We start from the raw sequence: 20,094 nt of genomic DNA, 5'->3' as shown, positions 1-20,094 counted from the left end.
GGGACGAGAATACTGTACTCCCTGATACGGCGCCGACGTCTGGTGACATAGCCGTAGTACCACGCCGGACTGAGCGGGCTAATGCTGGTATTCCCCCTGAACGGTACTTGGCAGATGAATTTGTGTGTTCTGCCACTGGATCCTGTTTTAAGACATTGGCTCCCAAGCAACAGGTTGTGAAGCAGGGCAGGAGTTGCCACCGTGTGCCCCTGTGCAGAGCGCCTCAGGAGAGTATCGACCGGGACGGCCGAGGTTAAAGAGGGGGGGAAATGTAAGACCTGTTAACATTTACATATATAGGTTAGAAGACTGTGGACTTTTCCTTGTTATGCTGCCACCTGCTGTCAAAACAAAGAACAGCGGGCACAAATCCCCTGTTGCTTGATTTACTTGGTACAGTCCTGAACAGGATGTGAGGAGGAGCTGGTTTTGGTTTGGTAGCTGTTTTATGCAGAGAAGTGTGTGTTCGGACGTGCTGAAGAAGGCAAGGCTGCATTCTGCCCTGCTGAACAAGGTCCAAGTACCTGAGTGCTGCGTGACATCTCCCCAAGACACAGATCCAAGAAAGGCTGGATGTGGAGCGAGGAGCCAGACAGCACGGGCAAATTACAGAGACGGGACAAAGACTGAACTTTAGAGGTGTCTGCCGGCGGAATACGGCTGCGTTTTTTTTGCTTAATAAGGATTTTTGTGTTTTGCTTTTGGGAGTACAATCTGAGGCTTCCCACCCTTGACAAGCTATTCAAAGTGGTTGTATGTATATTACATTATATCTACTGCTGTGCACATTCCCGCTTTTCTTCCCCCTCCTTTCCCGCACTATTCCTCCACCTGTGTTGTGCAATATGTTATTAAATTTGCATTGATTAACCCCCGTGGTTCCGTGCAGTCCTTGCGTATCCCGTTACCTGCAGGTTATTACAGCCAAGTCAATCACCAGATCTTAACCCAATTGAGCATGCATTTCACTTGCTCAAATCCAGACTTAAGACGGAAAGACCCACAAACAAGCAAAACCTGAAGGCTGCGGCTGTAAAGGCCTGGCAAAGCATTAAGGAGGAAACCCAGCGTTTGGTGATGTCCATGGGTTCCAAACTTAAGGCAGTGATTGCCTCCAAAGGATTCGCAACAAAATATTGAAAATAAAAATACTTTGTTTGGGTTTGGTTTATTTGTCCAATTACTTTTGACCTCCTAAAATGTGGAGTGTTTGTAAAGAAATGTGTACAATTCCTACAATTTCTATCAGATATTTGTGTTCAAACCTTCAAATTAAACGTTACAATCTGCACTTGAATTCTGTTGTAGAGGTTTCATTTCAAATCCAATGTGGTGGCATGCAGAGCCCAACTCGCGAAAATTGTGTCACTGTCCAAATATTTCTGGACCTAACTGTAGCTCCGTGTGACTCCTCGGGAACGATGAACACAGCTTACCTGCATCCCGCCGGCATTGAGAAAGGAAGGAGGTGGGCGGGATGTTTACGTCACGCTCATCTCCGCCCCTCTGCTTCTATTGGGTTGGCCGCTGTGTGATGTTGAACGTCCCTCCCCCTTCAGGAAGAGGATGTTTGCCGCCCACGTTTGGAAGGTAAGTGCGTGTGACAGGGGTTACCGACTTTGTGCGACACGGGCAACAAATTGCCCGTGACGCACAAACGATGAGGTCGGGTGCGATCGCACATGCGATCGCACGATAAATTGACGTGTGTAACGGGGCCTATAGTGTGAGGGCAACCAATCACAGACGTCAGCAGAGGGTGGACGGAGGAAGCAGGATTGCAACCAATCAGACTCCGGCACACAGGGTGGGCGGGGAAAGCAGTGAATATTCATGAGATTTAATGAGCAGTGACAGCCCGATAAGTATAACTTTCTTGCTTTAATCCCCATTTCGCTTCCTATTTTTTTCCGGGTGGCTGCACCTGAACAGTGACACGGACTGCCCTGAGACGTCCGTGTTTGGGGTCCGTGCACACACACTAGGTGTCCGGTACAGACCCCAAACTTCACAGTTCGGGTTTGGCCATCACTAGTGGTTTATCTTTTCCCTGAGGAATGCAGGCTTCCTCCTAGTTCCTGCACAATGTCCCTCTCATCCCTGTATGTCGCTTTCCATGTCCTGCTGTCGGTACATTGCCACCAGGGCAGCCCTGACCGTGCACGGCGCCGCCTCCTTAGAGCAGGAAGTTCCTGTCATCAGCTGCGGAGCTTTCTTGTGACTCTAAGGTCATTTACCCTCCCTCCTCCTGATATCAGCCACTAAATGCTCTTTGTTACTGTCATCCACTGTCAATAAAGTTGTTACAAAGTGACCTTGAGTGTGTTCCCCGCCCTCCATCCGGGTCTTCTTTATAAAGGGCGGTGCGCGCTTGCGTGGTGTCCTCCGTTCAGTTCGACCTCTGGTGCCGGTAAGCGGAGGGACGTGGGCGGCCGGGATCCTGCGCCATCCGCCGTGCCTGTGTATGCCGCCGCTCCCCGGTTGTGGGGCGTCACTCGGGCTCCCCTCCGCCGTCACGGCTGTGTCTCCATTTCCTCTCGTCCGCCCCTGATTTTCTCGATTTTTCCGCCTCTCTGACTTTTCCTCCTTCTCTCCTCCCGCAGAGGGACCGTAACCGCAGACCCGACTCCCGGCAGAAGCCCCCCAGACCTCGGACATCATGTACGCCTGCGCCAAGCTCGTGTGTGCCCCTTCTATGGTGAGTGTTCCCGGCGGTGGTCGCGGCCTGCTCCGGCGGCTCAGCCCGGGCCTCGGTGTCTGCAGCCCTCCCCTCCTGCCGCACGGTGCCCGGATCCCGCCGCCTCCCTGACTGACAGCTGCTGATTCCGGGGCTGCACTGACACTGCGGCCTCCAGCACTGACACTGCGGCCTGTGTGACCTTACCTCTGCTGACAGCCCAAGGACATCCGCCGCCATTCATCCCGGAGCAGTGGCCGCAGACCCGGGGCTTTGCTATTATAGGGGCTGCATCTTATTCTATACGTCTATTACTTTCAGATGCTTTTTGTTGTGATCTTGACTTTTAGTAGCTGTCTTGCAGCATTTAACCCCTTATGTGCATAAAATGATCCGATCACTGGAGATAATGCCTTTTTCCTCCTCCTGTCAGATCCGTGCTGGGTCCAGAGCGCTGTACAGACCAATCTCTGCATCAGTCCTGTCTCGGCCAGAGGTCCGGCCCGGAGAGGTAACTCACCATGTCTCAATAATATAATATTTATTCATTTATATAGCGCTATTAATTCCATAGCATTTTACATACATTGGCAACACTGCCCCCATTGGGGCTCACAATCTAAGGTCCCTATCTTTTTATGTTTTTGGAGTGTGGGAGGAAACCCACACAAAGACGGGGAGAATATACAAACTCCTTGCAGATGGTGTCCTTGGTGGGATTTGAACCCAGGACACCAGCGCTGCAAGACTGCAGTGCTAACCACTGAGCTACCGTGCTGCCCCATTGTGCATCTAACCCACTACAGTACTGTGCAAAAAGCAATATTATTGGGGCAGGCTTTCATAGTGACACTTTTTTTGCTATAAGATTGGAATTATTTGCAGTGTAAGTGCTGCTTGTACCATAAGGGGTCTTCAGTCATCTGAACTGTTCCAAGGACAGGTCTATTGAATATCATATTTATTGGGGCTGCTCTCCATCACTTAGCAGCCATGTACTGTGCCTCCTTTTCTTGGCAGCAGTTGCTACATACTGAAGGGAGGTGTTCTGCTCCATTCGGTGTCTTGCATCCTCCTGGATGAGAATAGCTGGCTGTTGCACCTCAGAGTATCCTAAGGATGCTATCAAGATGAGCTGTCCTTAAAGGGGTGGTTAATTACACTGCAGCAGTGACCACATCCCTGTAAATCTGATAGGGAAGGCTTTTTGTAAAAACCTTGTGTTGCCAATTCAGCTTCTGAGCAGTGCTATAGCGGTCCAGTCATCCCCCATCTGACCCCTCCCTGGGCTCTGACCTCTGGGATTTGGTGATGTCACGTCAACTTCCAGTTGACGTGACATCAGAGACCGGCCCCAGTCTGCCTGAGTGACTGGGCTGTAGACAGTTTCACCGCTCATCACAGCCAAGCATCTATCCTGCTCTCTCCTTCACTGTAAGTATGTGAGATGCTGGCCTGTGACGAGCAGTGAAACTCTGCCCAGTGATTCAGGAACAGTGGGGCTGGCGCACAGCTACTGGACGTTGACGTGTCCTCACCGGATCCCGTGATTGGGAAGAGCGGACTGCGATAGTGTAGCTTAGTGTCTCAATTGGCAATACAAGGTATTTACAAAGCCTTCCCTATCAGTTTTAAGCTGGGTTCACACTAAGCGACAACGACGTCGCTGTTACGTCACCATTTTCTGTGACTTAACAGCGACCCTGTAAGTCGCTGTTATGATCGCTGCTTAGCTGTCAAACACAGCAGAAGCAGCAGCGATCATAACGTCGCTGTGCTACATGTGCAGAGAGCAGGGAGCCGTGCTTAGTGCTGGCTCCTTGCTCTCCTAGCTACAGTACACATCGGGTTAATTACCCAATGTGTGCTGCAGCTACATGTCACAGTGGAGAGAGCAGGGAGCCGCGCACACTGCTTAGTGCTGGCTCCTTGCTCTCCTTGCTACAGTATACATCGGGTTAATTACCCGATGTGTACTGCAGCCACGTGCACAGAGCAGGAACCGGCACTGGCAGCAAGGGCGGAGTCTGGTAACGAAGGTAAATATCGGGTAACCAGGGAAAGGGCTTCCCTTGGTTACCCGATGTTTACGCTGGTTACAGCTTACCGCAGCTGCCAGACACCGGCTCCTGCTCCCTGCTCGCTTCATTTCGTCGCTCTCTCGCTGTCACACACCGCGATGTGTGTCACAGCGGGAGAGTGACGACCAAAAAATGAAGCTGGACATTCAGCAACGACCGGCGACCTCACAGCAGGGGCCAGGTTGTTGCTGGATGTCACAGACAGCGACGGGACGTCGCTGCAACGTCCCAGAAAATGGTGACGTAGCAGCGACGTCGTTGTCGCTGTGTGTGACACCAGCTTTAGAGATGTGATCACTACTGCAGAGTCGTAAACCACCCCTTTAAGGATATGTTGAGTATTTCACTCTCTCCTTCACTTGTTTCAAGTTAACCCTGATAAAGCTGATGTCTGGATTTATTCAGTAGGCCATGAATTTGAAGGGCACTCTGTGCAGGTCACTGGGTCAATTCAAGGACACAACTTCTGTCCTGGGTGTAATCACAAAAATGACTTGTGCTTCTGTGTTAATTGAAAATAACAAGTATTCTGAACGGTTTTACAGCTTTTATATTTTATTTATATTTTTATCTAGGGAAGCACACTCCTCAGTGGGACACAGAACCCCTGCACCCAGCTGGTACTGAGGGGATTCCAGACCAGTGCGATCAGCAGGGACATTGACACTGCTGCTAAATTCATTGGTGCTGGGGCTGCCACAGTAGGCGTGGCTGGCTCTGGTGCTGGCATTGGAACAGTTTTTGGTAGTCTCATCATTGGTTATGCCAGGTAACTACTTTACTTGTGTTTATATTTTTTTTTAATTTTTTTTTATTGGAGATTATTTTTAAGATTCCACTTGTCTTGTGGATTTAATAATGAAGTGTTCTTGTGGCCTTCGTAGGGCTTCAGACTAGGTTCCTGTCCATCAAAACAAAGTTTGCTATGGCTACAATACCAGTGACGTTGCCTTTTACCAATTCCTGCAGCTTCACACTAGCTTCTGGTTTCTGTGTTTTGGCCTATAGTAATTTTGAGTAATTGTCTCACGTTAATACCCTTTTAGTCTGGCTCAGTGGTGAGCTGTCATTGGACAGCAAATGTTTGTCTAGTATTCACAAACTAAATGTTTTGAGCCACAAGTTAAATGATTGAAGCTAGTTTTCTCCTAAACTTTCGTGATCTTGCCTGGTAACTTGTGGATAAAAAAAGTTTGTATTTAGACTGCCTATTTTAAAGTAGGTTGTCCATCTAATGTTCCTGTCTTCAGGACCACAACTCTCCAGTCTTTCTGCTTGCTAAGGCTGCTTTCACACATCCGGTTTTTGCAGTGCGGCTCAAACCTATGCAACAGATGCGGTGAAAAAAACTGATCCGTTGCATAAGTCTTTCCATGCAGCTTGTCCGTTTTTTGACAGATTCTGCTTGATACTGAGCATGCGCAGTGCAAAAAACCGCATCCGGCGTCCATAGGCTTGCTTTGTAAATTGCGCCGATCCGGTGCAATGCGTTGTTTTTGGGTTTTTTTTGCCGCACAAAAAAAGGTGCCAGGCAGCAAAAGTTTTTCTTTTTTTTTTTTTTTTTTTTTTTTTTTTTTTTTTTGTTTTCTCTGCAAAGCTCCGTGTTGTGCCACACTGCAAAAACCGGATGTGTGAAAGCAGCCTAATGGGGTGGTGTGCTCCTAAGCTAGTCTGGGCTAGAGGATGGGATGGCTGAGCACCGCTGTTCTAAACTGCAAGCTCTGATGCTACAAGCAGTGGCAGCTTTGCCTTTGCAGCATAGAAGCACAGGGACTAAACCTGGCCAGATCCTAAATCAGAGCAACACTTGTACGTATAGCAAGTCACCTTCAAATGAGGCACCGGTCAGCTATAGTACCCCCATCTGCACTCTGAAATGGTTTCACTGGGGCATTGCCACATACAGTATATCACAAGTGAGTACACCCCTCACACTGCATGGCACACTCAATCACATTGGTTTGCATGGCTGCTGTCCCAGAAGGAAGCCTCTTCTAAAGATGTACAAAGACCGCAAGCACACTAAGGACATGGGTTACTGGAACAATGTCCTGTGGCCTGATGAGACAAAGATAAAAATATATTTTTTGGTTCAAATGGTGTTAAGGCGTGTGGCAGCAACCATGTGAGGAGCACAAAGACAAGTGTCTCCCCTAAAGTCAAGCATGGTGCTGGTGTCATGGTTTGAGGCTGCTTGAATGCCACTGGCAGTTAGGAGCTACAGTTCATTGAGGGAACCATGAATGACTTGTACTGTGACATACTGAAGCAGAGTATGAACACCCTCCTAATCAAACTGGGCTGCTGGCCAGTATTCCAATATGATGACATCAAACACGCATCCAGGACTACTGCCTTGCTAAAGAAACTGAGGGTAAAGGTGCTGGACTTGCAAAGCGTCTCCAGACCTAAACCCTATTGAGCACCTGCAGGATATCCTCAAATGGAAGGTGGAGGAGTGCAGGGTCTGACATCAGCTCTAATGGTCTCATGGAGTATGGAAGAGGATCCTCTAGTGCAGTGTTTCTCAACTCCAGTCCTCAGGACCCACCAACAGATCATGTTTTCAGGTTTTCCTCATCAGGTTTTCCTTAATGTTTCACAGGTGATGGAATTATTCCCTGTCTAACATTGAGGAAAACCTGAAAACATGACCTGTTGGTGGGTCCTGAGGACTGGAGTTGAGAAACACTGCTCTAGTGAATTCTCTGCCAAAGAGTTAGGGCAGGGATTGAAAATAATGGTGGCCGCACAATTTGACACTGGGCACAATTTTCCCTTGGGGTTATACTTTTGTTGCCAGCAGTTTTGACAATGGCAGTTATTTAGAGGGCACCAAATGTGCTGTTAGATGCTGTACACTGCTTTACATTGTAGATGTTGTATCTTCAGTGTCCTATGAAAAGGTATAAAAATATTTACAAAAGTGAGATGCACTGACTTCTGTGATGTAGCTAGCTCCAGTCACTGCAGTTTTTGGCAGATGCTAGATGTATAACACAGCCAGCACCCATCTATCTATACAGTAAGTTTGAATCTGGAGTCTGAACCTAATTTAGGATACACTGGTACTCCCTACATCAGGAATGGGTTTTACAAGGCAGAGGCTGCAAAACAATGTTTGGGGGTGTTTTTTGGTTTGTTTTTTTAACTGTTAATCTACCACTGATGTATTAATTCATGCTTGGAGTTGCATGCAGTCGGAGTTGCTTAGAGGTTTACTACTTTAGTTTTCCAATCCACAACAATATTATGTTGAGAAACAAGGCTTCTCTCAAATACCTTGTGTTGCCAATAATGCCTGTGAGTGGCGCTGTTGCGGTCCACTTATCCTCAGTGTTTTTCATTGCTCATCACAGCCCAGCATCGCTCCTGTCTGCAATGCTGTGTAGTGGAGGGAGCAGGGAGGTGATGAGCAGTGACACTCCGCCCACAGCACAGTCACTCAGACTGGGGCCGGCCACAGTGGTGTCAGGTCAACTGGAAGTTGATGACATCAGAGGTCACGGACCCTGGGGGGGAGGGTCACACGATGGGGATGAGTGAACTGCAATAGAGGCACTATTGGCAACACAAGGTATTTGAGAAGCCTTTTTTCTGAACATTATATTGATGTGGCCGGTAATGCTAACTAGTGAACCATCCCTTTAATATTTAGGCTATGTGCGCATGTGTGCGTAATTCATGCAGTTACGCTGCGATTTGTAGCGCAGCGTAACTGCATGCGTCCTGCGTCCCCTGCACAATCTATGGACATTGTGCAGGAGACGTGCGCACGTGGCGTCTTAGAGCGCAGCGCTTTGGCTGCTGCCCGAAGCGCTGCGTTCAAGAAGTGACATGTTACTACTTCCGTGCGCTTTGCCGGCAGCCCCTGATCTGTCTATGGCAGGGGCTGCAGGCAGAGCGCACGTTCTCGCCGGCACCATGCGCTTCAGAACGGAGCTTTTCAGCTGCGCTCTGAAGCGCACCTTTTAGGTGCCGTGCAGAGCGCACACGTGCGCACATAGCCTAACAGTCGGTGCTATGAAGTCTCCACACAAATAATTTTCTGTCAATTCAAGAAAACCTTATTTAACATCTTAGTACACGTATATATGAGCCCATTTATATAGGAGTATAGTGTTAGAAAGTCTGACCCATTCTGCCACCCAGAGCACTATGGTATTATAAAGAGTCAGATATTTAGTTTCCAAGAGAAGTAATTCTAGATGGTCCTTATAAGAACACTTCCTCTTGTTAGTGAATACATATCTGGCATTGTTTATAGATGTAAATCTTACAATCTAGTTATTACTAAAGATTTCAACTACAACTTCAAATAGGGATACTTAAAGTGGCCATGTCTGCAGGAGACGAGCAAACTTTAATCAGGCGTTTTACTTTAGATTTGTAGGCTTGTCACCTGCAAGGGCACATTGGTTGGTGGAGACTATTCAATAGTCTTGGTTACTATGTGGCAGGGTGACTGCGCTGTTGCCTTGCTATGCTGGGGTCCTTGCATGAGACTTGTGGTCCCCCCTTCCTCTCCCCATGTGTCTCAAGATTCTCGTAAACTACTTAGTGGGGATTTTTGCAATGGAAACTTCTCAGGATGGGTAACGTCAGACCCCACTGATCACTGAATAGCCGTGCAGAATCTAAAGTCTGAGACTGCTAGAAACTGCCAACAGTTGTCAATCAGTGTCATACAATAAATACAGCTGTGGTTAATTCATTTTGGCAATCATCTTGAATGTTCAAGTTTTGGGGTGTTTTTTTTTCTTTTTTTTTTTCTGCCTTTGCTATAAACTTAACCTTAAAGTATTTAAGATTTGCATGGTTAAATTCCTGACTGCTGTGGATTGACACTTTGGTAATAAGTAGTTTTGTGAGTAGCTAACTATTTGCACTCTCTATACTCATAACAAGTACTGTCTAATAGTATGTGCAATGCGAGTCAATGGGAAATACTCGCACTGTAACAAGTAACGCGAATGCCGCACTATTCATGCGAGTAGCAAATAGTACGGCATTTGGGTTACTCGTTACATTGAGTATTCCCCATTGACTTGCATTGCACATGCTATTCAGAACGACTACGTGATTATTAGACAGTACTCATTGTGTATAGAGTATGAATAGTTAGCTACTCTCTCAACTCTAGTAGTAAGCCTAAGTGGGTTGTTTGGCGAAAATTGGGTCCAGACTAAGGGGTACTTTGCACGCTGCGACATCGCTAGCGATCTCATCAGCAATGTGAAATGCTAGATCGCAAGTGCGATGTTTCGAGATTGCACATGTGTAAAATGACCTATGTGCGATCTCAAACGATCGCACTTGCGATCTAGCATTTCACATCGCTAACGAGATCGCTAGTGATGTTGCAGCGTGCAAAGTACCCCTTAAGTCCAGACTCACACCTTTCACAATCCGTCATGACTGCAACATGCTCATAATGCAGTCTGAGGCTGTCCTAGTTCATGTCAGGAAACCTGTGGCCACATAGGAACCATTAAGTGTGAAATTGGCTTTAGAATGAAGATTTTTAAGACCGCACACCCACAATTGGCTAAAAAAAAAACAGAAGTCTAAATTAATGACCCCAATTATTGTCCCTTATGAAAGTCAAGAGCCTTTACATTCTTTTCTTTTATTTGCTTTTCACAGTATATAAAATTGGCTAACTTGACTTGCATTTTTAAAGGGAATCTGTCAGCTTGTTTTTGCTATTTAAGGAGGTACACCATGATATAGAGCACAAGACCCTGATTCCAGGATTGTAATTTACTAGGATGTAGCTTCAATACAATGATCATTTTATCAGCAAGAAATAGTCAGTGCAATACTAAATCTGGAGTCAGGCACTGGGTCTTGTGTATCCCCCCCTCCCCCACCAATTGGCAGTTAGCTGACTATGTACACATGAAGCTGCCAGTCAGTGGTGTGGGTGGGAGATGTACACAAACCAGACATCTTAGCTCTACTTCATCAAACGAGGGTTTTCTCAAAACTGCAGAAAGTGATGCATCCCTAGAATTGGGGTCTTGTCTGATTATATAGCAAAAACCTGCTGCCAGATTCCCTTTAAACCTCACTTACTGCCTTTTTGTATCTTAATAGTAATCTGTACAAATGTTTTGACTTGGTAAGCATAACATAATTTAATTTTTTTTTCTTTTTCTCCCCAGAAATCCTTCTTTGAAACAGCAGCTGTTCTCATACGCCATCTTGGGATTCGCCCTGTCTGAAGCTATGGGCCTGTTTTGCTTGATGGTTGCTTTCCTAATTTTATTCGCCATGTAAATGGTGCTGGGAATGTCGACATTCAACCGATCAGATGTAAAATAAATTTTACTGTGGCTCCCGAGAAATGTTGTGTTGTCAAGGAAATGTACCATACTTCCAAAGTCCTTTCATTAAAAATGGTAAAACTTAGATACAAAAGTTTGTACGGTTTTGTCATTTGCAGTTAATGCCTTTTTGATGCACATGAGAAATCAAAACCTGGGAGGATTCACCTGGGGGTATAAAATCACTACTTCTGCAATGTATCTTCTAATTTACAATTGCATTAAAAGCCATCAATGGAAAGAAGTGATCTGCGCTAGTGTTGTAAGGAAATTAATTTACACTGTACTACATGTTGGCACAATTAAAAGGTTTACATTTATTTTATTCTTGTGAAATAACTGACTTCTATATAATGGCCAAAGATTCATTGCAAAGGCAGATGCAATAATTCTCTACAGAATGCAGGTCACATCTCTGCAGACACTACTTTCTAGAGAAGTCACCTGCAGTCTGTAGACTGTTATATTGTAAATGCCTGTGCAAAAGATCCTTGGCCATCATCATTTGGAATTGCAATATTTTAAATAAAACAAATTAAAATTATCAAGATGGAGGTGTGGCCTGGCTATAGACGGGTGAAGACATGCCCTCTTAGTTCCCCCCCAACAGCACCGAGATTCAGCAAATCAAAATTGGTTAGAGCCTTGTATAAAGGAGTATGAGTAATGTGGGGGGGAATCTTTGCACAGGATTCATAATGTGATACCAGAGCTGTTTGGAGCTTTTTCTCCAAGCAGATAACTGTTCCCACCAGAAGGAGGAAAACATTAATAATAAATCTTCTATAACGCCAACATATTTCGCAGTGCTTTACAATTCAGGAGGATCATATACAAACAAAAGTTAAAGAAAATACAATATTTAGAGTGAAAAAAGGAAACCCTGCTCATGAGAGCTTAGTCTACAATGAGATATGGGGGGGGAGGGGGGCAAGGTGCAATTGCTTATTTACAATACAATCCAGCCATCTCAAGGAAATGGGGGGGATAGATAATGGCTTCCTGAACCTTGAGATGCATTTGGGTGCCATGGAGTTTGACATGGGGTTTATGTTGTGAGAAGTTGTAGAGGGACTGTGTGAATTGGATTTGATTAGGGAGTGTGATGGGCCACCCTAAAAAGATGTGTTTTTAGGGTGTGTCTAAGCTGAGTAAGTTATGATTCGTCCTAGCTTCTTGGGGTAGAGCGTTCCAGAGGATTGGTGCAGCTCGGGAGAAGTATTGGATCCGGGGGTGGGAGGTTTGAATTAGCGTCGCTGTTAGTCGAAAGTAATTTGCAGAGCGTAGAGAACGGGTGGGGTGATAGGCAGAGAGGAGGGTGGAGATGTAGGAGGGAGCCGCACTGTGGAGAGCTTTGTGGGTGAGAACAAGCAGTTTGAATTGGATCCTGTGATAAATGGGCCGCCAGTGCTGAAAACATGGCCACTGGCACCTTGCGTGGGCCAGAAGTCACTGCCTCCCACTAGTCATATGCAGCTCTACACATAAGTGTAACTTCTAACAGACCCTGGGTCATCACTCTCTTCTTCATAGCATGGGAGTCAAAACCAGAGGTACCAGCAGGCCGATGTCAAAAGTCTGGTGTGTGTGTGTGTATATATAATTATATATATATATATATATATATATATATATATATATATATATATATATATATATATATATATATATATATATATATAATCTCCACTTAGTTGGGCTGATGACCCACTTTTAAACCCAGGCTATCTGTGTTGGCAATGCTTTACCCAGATGATCAAACCCAATGGTTCAACTTTACAGGGGGAAGGAGTTTTGGCCAAACTTGCTGAGCTGCGCTCCCGCATTACAGCCATCCCCACTAGAGAGGACATGGAGGCTTACATTACTCAGGGCAGTTTCACACATACTGGCTGTTTGCCGGATCTGGTGCACTCCAGCACAGTGATGCAGTACAATGGCATTGCGGCAACTTCTGGGGCACATGACTGCATGTGACCGGAGCTTGTCACGCTGCCATTGTACTGTATCACACTGTACTGGAGTGTGCCAGATCCGGCGAAAAGCTGGAAAATACATATTCTGAACAATGTGCAGCAGGTAGACAACTAGGGTCCAATCCATGCAGACAAAATCCAGGATTTAGAAGGTGTAACTGATGGGCGAATAGTAACTATTCCTGTCTAGATTATTCGTAACTAATCCAAAAGTGATATTATACATTCTGGTATTCGTCATGAATAATAAACTTAATGTAAGTCAATGGGGAACTTGAGCATTTTCTTGTCCTTGATGAATACTGGAATAGTACACTGGGATTTGTAACGAATAATCCAAACAAGAATAGTTATTCGCTCAACACTAGCTGTAACACAATATCACCAATCTCCGTTAAACAAGCATAATCAAATACACTACATGATAAAAGCTGTGGATGATGCGGAGAACAGGCAGGCGAAACAATGTTCGAAGACAAGCGGAGTCTGAATCCAAGTATCTCCCCTATACTTTACAATGCATGTTTAACAAGGTTTTGGGAGAGCTCCTGGATAAAGAGCTGGAAAGGGACAGGGATCATAGGGCCCTAAACCTAAAGATCCTAATGCCCATGTGATGTTATTTGTCGAATACATTGATATCTCCAAAGAGTCCATTATACAAAAGTTCCGCAATGGGTCTTCTGCCTTTTTTCATAAGGCAAAGTTAGAAATCTTGCCTGACCTGTCTCACATCACCTTACAAAAAGAGAACTCTGACTTATTGACTTGCTTTGGTTGCATTACCTACCATTATATATGGGGGATCCCATTCAGTCTTCAGGTATGTCATGCACTTTAGAATATTTTCTTTGTTACTATAAATGCAATAACAGTGCAATATTTGTATCTGATTTTGAGTTAATATGCACAGTTGAAACTAGATGTTTACAAACAATATCTAAAAAGACATCTGTTTTTCTCACTATCTGACATGAAATCAGAATAAACCTTTCCCATTTTAGGTCAGTTGGGAACCAAAATCTAATATAAAGCTGAGTGTATATGTCCGCTAAAGGAATCTGCACTGTCACATTTACTATCACGAAATTTTGCACAGACGCCTCGTGACCCAGGGAACGTCGTAGACTATGTTTTGACAGGAAAATTTAACCTCGCGCTTTATAGTTACACTCCAAAAAACCTGCCTCTATTAAACTGAATGGAGCATGTAACTACTGGTTTTTATAGCAGCTGTGATTGGTTGCTATAGGAACAAAGAACATTGTTAGTATAAGAAGCTTGTGTGGGGTAATGTGTCGGTGGGGAGACGGATATACGCAGACAAGGAGAGAGGAGACAGCCAGAGAGACAAAGATAGATGGGGAAAGAGACAGAGAAATAGGGACAGACAGGGCAAGAGAGACCGTTACTATCCCGGGCAACGCCTGGGTACTGCAGCTAGTTATTTATATTTGCCAAATGCCAGAATGAGAGAGAATGGTTTATGGCATTTTTATTACTTTCTGCAAAGTCAAAAGTTTAAACACACTGAGTACTATGCCTTTAAACATTATGGGACAGCCCATATGATGTCATGTCTTTGGAAGCTTTTGATTGGTTTATTGGCAACATCTGAGTTAGAACGAGAAAATAGGTATATCAGCTCACCACTGGAAGACCTTGTTATAGAACTCCAGCGGATTCATCAGTCCGAGGAACTGATCCAGGTAGCTGGCGTTCACATATGTCCCAAGGAAAAATGGGGCAGTTTTAAAATTTAATTGTTGCTTCTTTATTTCATATCTAAAAAAAAAAAAAAAGATTACACCATCTCGACATAAAAATAGAAACACCATACACGTTTCGAACACTCAACTGTTCTTGAAGGTGGAGAAGGCCTTCGATTGGGTCGACTGGAGTTTCATGTTGGCTTCTCTGTGCCAAATGGGATTGGGCAATACATTTGTTGAGAAAAGGGAAATTTTCTTTTTATATTTTTGACTTCATCATCTGGCAAGGTGACATTAAGCAGCTTCAGACTTAGAATAGGTGACCTTAAAGTTACCGAGATGGCCAAAGACCTTGAATTCTTTAATTAATGAAGGGAAACAAATACAAAGCTGAGCCATAAACATAAGGTCATCAGCAAATAGAGCGGATTTACATTGACCTCTACCTACTGGAATGCTATGTACGGTATATCAGGATTATTTACAATAGCTCCAGCTAAATGTTCCATTATCACATACAGCAAAGGGGACAAGGCAGGCAACCCTGTTGAGTACCATTTTGGATAGAAATTAAGGAGGACAGGAACCCATTTACTTTGATTCTGAGGGGACGCTGTATAGCAAAGAAACTTTTAAATGGCAGAACACCGTACTGAAATACCTGGGGGTGGAGGATCTGTTGGACCCCAAAAATCTATTCTTTAAACTACCAATCTCTTTTAGATAGAACAGTTAGGGATTTAAATAGTTATGATATACAGGGGTTTTCTTGATTCAGACATATTAATGCCATTAAGATGGATGTGTTGCCCTGATTTTTATATTTGTTTCCAGATAGTTCCCAGTGCTGTACCCCCTGCTTTTTTCTAGACTTGAATCAGCCATTGTGGAATTTGTTTGGGGGCACCGTAGACCTAGAATTGTTCTCAACACCTTGCATAGACAATTCAGGGGGGCGTGAGTCCCTAACTCAAAATTGTATCACAGAGCAGTTCTCCTAACGCGTTTTTCTTTTTATTGGAAGGTCCATAGTTCTAAAAAAAATGAGTGAATATTGAACAAGAATGCTCATCTTTACTAGAGATGAGCGAACCGGTCGCGGTTCGGCTCGAGGTTGGTTCGCCGAACGGACCTCCCGTTCGAGTTCGGTTCGTCGAACGTTCGACGAACCGAACTCGAACTGCATAGGAAACAATGGCAGGCAATCACAAACACAGAAAAACACCTAGAAAACACCCTCAAAGGTGTCCTAAAGGTGACAAACAACTCAAACACATTGGAAAGTGACAAGGACATATACTCATGCGAAAACAAAACAGCTGGACAAGGAAAAAGAGGAGGACACACAGATATAGGCATGGCACGCCCTTCTAAAATCATGTAAAACACCGCAAGGTGACTCCAAGCGGAGTCTCCCTTTTTTCCAAAAATTGGGCCACACACACACCCACCCCTTCAGTGGCAGCACTTGTGCCCCAGTTGTACACTTCACAGCTACATTTGCATCAAGCACATTCAAAAATACGCCATTCTTATCCGTCCCCAGGATGACACCGGGGTAGGTAGCAAAGTCTTTCCTGATCCCAGCTCTGTTCATCTTGGCTTCTTTTAAAAACACAGCAAGCAAGGGTTACTCCAAGCGGAGTCTCCCTTTTTTCCAAAAATTGGGCCACACAGACACCCACCCCATCAGTGGCAGCACTTGGGCCCTAGTTGCAAACAGGATGTTTTGATTTGCATCAAGCACATTCAAAAATACGCCATTCTTATCCGTCCCCAGGATGACACCGGGGTACGTAGATAAAGTCTTTGCTGATCCATGACTTGTTCATCTTGGCTTCTTTTAAAAACAATGTAAGCAAGGGTTACTCCAAGCGGAGTCTCCCTTTTTTTCCAAAAATTGGGCCACACAGACACCCACCCCATCAGTGGCAGCACTTGGGCCCTAGTTGCAAACAGGATGTTTTGATTTGCATCAAGCACATTCAAAAATACGCCATTCTTATCCGTCCCCAGGATGACACCGGGGTAGGTAGCAAAGTCTTTCCTGATCCCAGCTCTGTTCATCTTGGCTTCTTTTAAAAACACAGCAAGCAAGGGTTACTCCAAGCGGAGTCTCCCTTTTTTCCAAAAATTGGGCCCACACACACCCACCCCTTCAGTGGCAGCACTTGTGCCCCAGTTGTACACTTCACAGCTAGATTTGCATCAAGCACATTCAAAAATACGCCATTCTTATCCGTCCCCAGGATGACACCGGGGTAGGTAGCAAAGTCTTTCCTGATCCCAGCTCTGTTCATCTTGGCTTCTTTTAAAAACACAGCAAGCAAGGGTTACTCCAAGCGGAGTCTCCCTTTTTTCCAAAAATTGGGCCACACAGACACCCACCCCATCAGTGGCAGCACTTGGGCCCTAGTTGCAAACAGGATGTTTTGATTTGCATCAAGCACATTCAAAAATACGCCATTCTTATCCGTCCCCAGGATGACACCGGGGTACGTAGATAAAGTCTTTGCTGATCCATGACTTGTTCATCTTGGCTTCTTTTAAAAACAATGTAAGCAAGGGTTACTCCAAGCGGAGTCTCCCTTTTTTTCCAAAAATTGGGCCACACAGACACCCACCCCATCAGTGGCAGCACTTGGGCCCTAGTTGCAAACAGGATGTTTTGATTTGCATCAAGCACATTCAAAAATACGCCATTCTTATCCGTCCCCAGGATGACACCGGGGTAGGTAGCAAAGTCTTTCCTGATCCCAGCTCTGTTCATCTTGGCTTCTTTTAAAAACACAGCAAGCAAGGGTTACTCCAAGCGGAGTCTCCCTTTTTTCCAAAAATTGGGCCCACACACACCCACCCCTTCAGTGGCAGCACTTGTGCCCCAGTTGTACACTTCACAGCTAGATTTGCATCAAGCACATTCAAAAATACGCCATTCTTATCCGTCCCCAGGATGACACCGGGGTAGGTAGCAAAGTCTTTCCTGATCCCAGCTCTGTTCATCTTGGCTTCTTTTAAAAACACAGCAAGCAAGGGTTACTCCAAGCGGAGTCTCCCTTTTTTCCAAAAATTGGGCCACACAGACACCCACCCCATCAGTGGCAGCACTTGGGCCCTAGTTGCAAACAGGATGTTTTGATTTGCATCAAGCACATTCAAAAATACGCCATTCTTATCCGTCCCCAGGATGACACCGGGGTACGTAGATAAAGTCTTTGCTGATCCATGACTTGTTCATCTTGGCTTCTTTTAAAAACAATGTAAGCAAGGGTTACTCCAAGCGGAGTCTCCCTTTTTTTCCAAAAATTGGGCCACACAGACACCCACCCCATCAGTGGCAGCACTTGGGCCCTAGTTGCAAACAGGATGTTTTGATTTGCATCAAGCACATTCAAAAATACGCCATTCTTATCCGTCCCCAGGATGACACCGGGGTAGGTAGCAAAGTCTTTCCTGATCCCAGCTCTGTTCATCTTGGCTTCTTTTAAAAACACAGCAAGCAAGGGTTACTCCAAGCGGAGTCTCCCTTTTTTCCAAAAATTGGGCCACACAGACACCCACCCCATCAGTGGCAGCACTTGGGCCCTAGTTGCAAACAGGATGTTTTGATTTGCATCAAGCACATTCAAAAATACGCCATTCTTATCCGTCCCCAGGATGACACCGGGGTACGTAGATAAAGTCTTTGCTGATCCATGACTTGTTCATCTTGGCTTCTTTTAAAAACAATGTAAGCAAGGGTTACTCCAAGCGGAGTCTCCCTTTTTTTCCAAAAATTGGGCCACACAGACACCCACCCCATCAGTGGCAGCACTTGGGCCCTAGTTGCAAACAGGATGTTTTGATTTGCATCAAGCACATTCAAAAATACGCCATTCTTATCCGTCCCCAGGATGACACCGGGGTAGGTAGCAAAGTCTTTCCTGATCCCAGCTCTGTTCATCTTGGCTTCTTTTAAAAACACAGCAAGCAAGGGTTACTCCAAGCGGAGTCTCCCTTTTTTCCAAAAATTGGGCCCACACACACCCACCCCTTCAGTGGCAGCAGTTGTGCCCCAGTTGTACACTTCACAGCTAGATTTGCATCAAGCACATTCAAAAATACGCCATTCTTATCCGTCCCCAGGATGACACCGGGATAGGTAGCAAAGTCTTTCCTGATCCCAGCTCTGTTCATCTTGGCTTCTTTTAAAAACACAGCAAGCAAGGGTTACTCCAAGCGGAGTCTCCCTTTTTTCCAAAAATTGGGCCACACAGACACCCACCCCATCAGTGGCAGCACTTGGGCCCTAGTTGCAAACAGGATGTTTTGATTTGCATCAAGCACATTCAAAAATACGCCATTCTTATCCGTCCCCAGGATGACACCGGGGTAGGTAGCAAAGTCTTTCCTGATCCCAGCTCTGTTCATCTTGGCTTCTTTTAAAAACACAGCAAGCAAGGGTTACTCCAAGCGGAGTCTCCCTTTTTTCCAAAAATTGGGCCACACAGACACCCACCCCATCAGTGGCAGCACTTGGGCCCTAGTTGCAAACAGGATGTTTTGATTTGCATCAAGCACATTCCAAATCCACAAGCATTTACTCTCCCCAGGATGACACAGGGGTAGTAAATTCCTTCTGGATCCATGACTTGTTCATTTTGATGAACGTCAGTCTGTCCACATTGTCACTGGACAGACGCGTGCGCTTATCTGTCAGCACACACCCAGCAGCACTGAATACACGTTCAGAGACAACGCTGGCAGCTGGACACGACAAAATCTCCAAGGCGTAACTGGAGAGCTCTGGCCATTTTTCTATGTTTGAAGCCCAAAAGGAGCAAGGCTCCAGTTGCACAGTCATGGCATCGATGTTCATTTGGAGATACTCCTGTATCATCCTCTCCAGCCGTTGAGTATGTGTCAGACTTGTTGTCTCTGGTGGCCTTGCAAAAGAGGGTCTAAAAAAATTATGAAAAGATTCCATAAAATTGCTGTTACCGGCACCAGATACGGTCCTACTGGTACGGGTAGACTGGTGAAGATGACGAGACCGTCCCATGTTTGTCAAGTTACAACTGGGAGATTCCCTCCCTGCACCTGCACGGTTGTTTAGTGGAAAAGCCGAGCCAAGATCGAGTAACAGCTTCTGCTGATACTCCTGCATACGTGCGTCCCTTTCTATGGCTGGAATTATGTCACAAAATTTGGACTTGTACCGGGGATCTAATAGTGTGGCAATCCAGTAGTCATCATCACTTCTAATTTTGACAATACGACTGTCATGTTGGAGGTAGTGCAACAAGAAGGCACTCATGTGTCTTGCGCAGCCATGCGGAC

General features: G+C 45.4%; 1 protein-coding gene across 1 annotated transcript; it reads left to right on the top strand.

Annotated features, from left to right (window-relative positions):
* Window positions 1-2,305: 2,305 nt before the first annotated feature.
* On the top strand, window positions 2,306-11,181 carry ATP5MC3 (ATP synthase membrane subunit c locus 3). The gene is made up of 5 exons (XM_075317363.1): window positions 2,306-2,410; window positions 2,604-2,698; window positions 3,111-3,188; window positions 5,334-5,527; window positions 10,926-11,181. The coding sequence occupies exons 2-5, from the start codon at window positions 2,660-2,662 to the stop codon at window positions 11,038-11,040; spliced, it is 426 nt and encodes a 141-aa protein (XP_075173478.1). The 5' UTR covers window positions 2,306-2,410; window positions 2,604-2,659; the 3' UTR covers window positions 11,041-11,181.
* The last annotated feature ends 8,913 nt before the right edge of the window (window positions 11,182-20,094 follow it).

The sequence above is a fragment of the Anomaloglossus baeobatrachus genome, chromosome 7 (assembly GCF_048569485.1).
Source record: "Anomaloglossus baeobatrachus isolate aAnoBae1 chromosome 7, aAnoBae1.hap1, whole genome shotgun sequence".
Taxonomy (NCBI): Eukaryota; Metazoa; Chordata; class Amphibia; order Anura; family Aromobatidae; genus Anomaloglossus; species Anomaloglossus baeobatrachus.
Note: the sequence above shows the minus strand (reverse complement) of the source record. Positions and strands in the feature narration are given on the sequence as shown.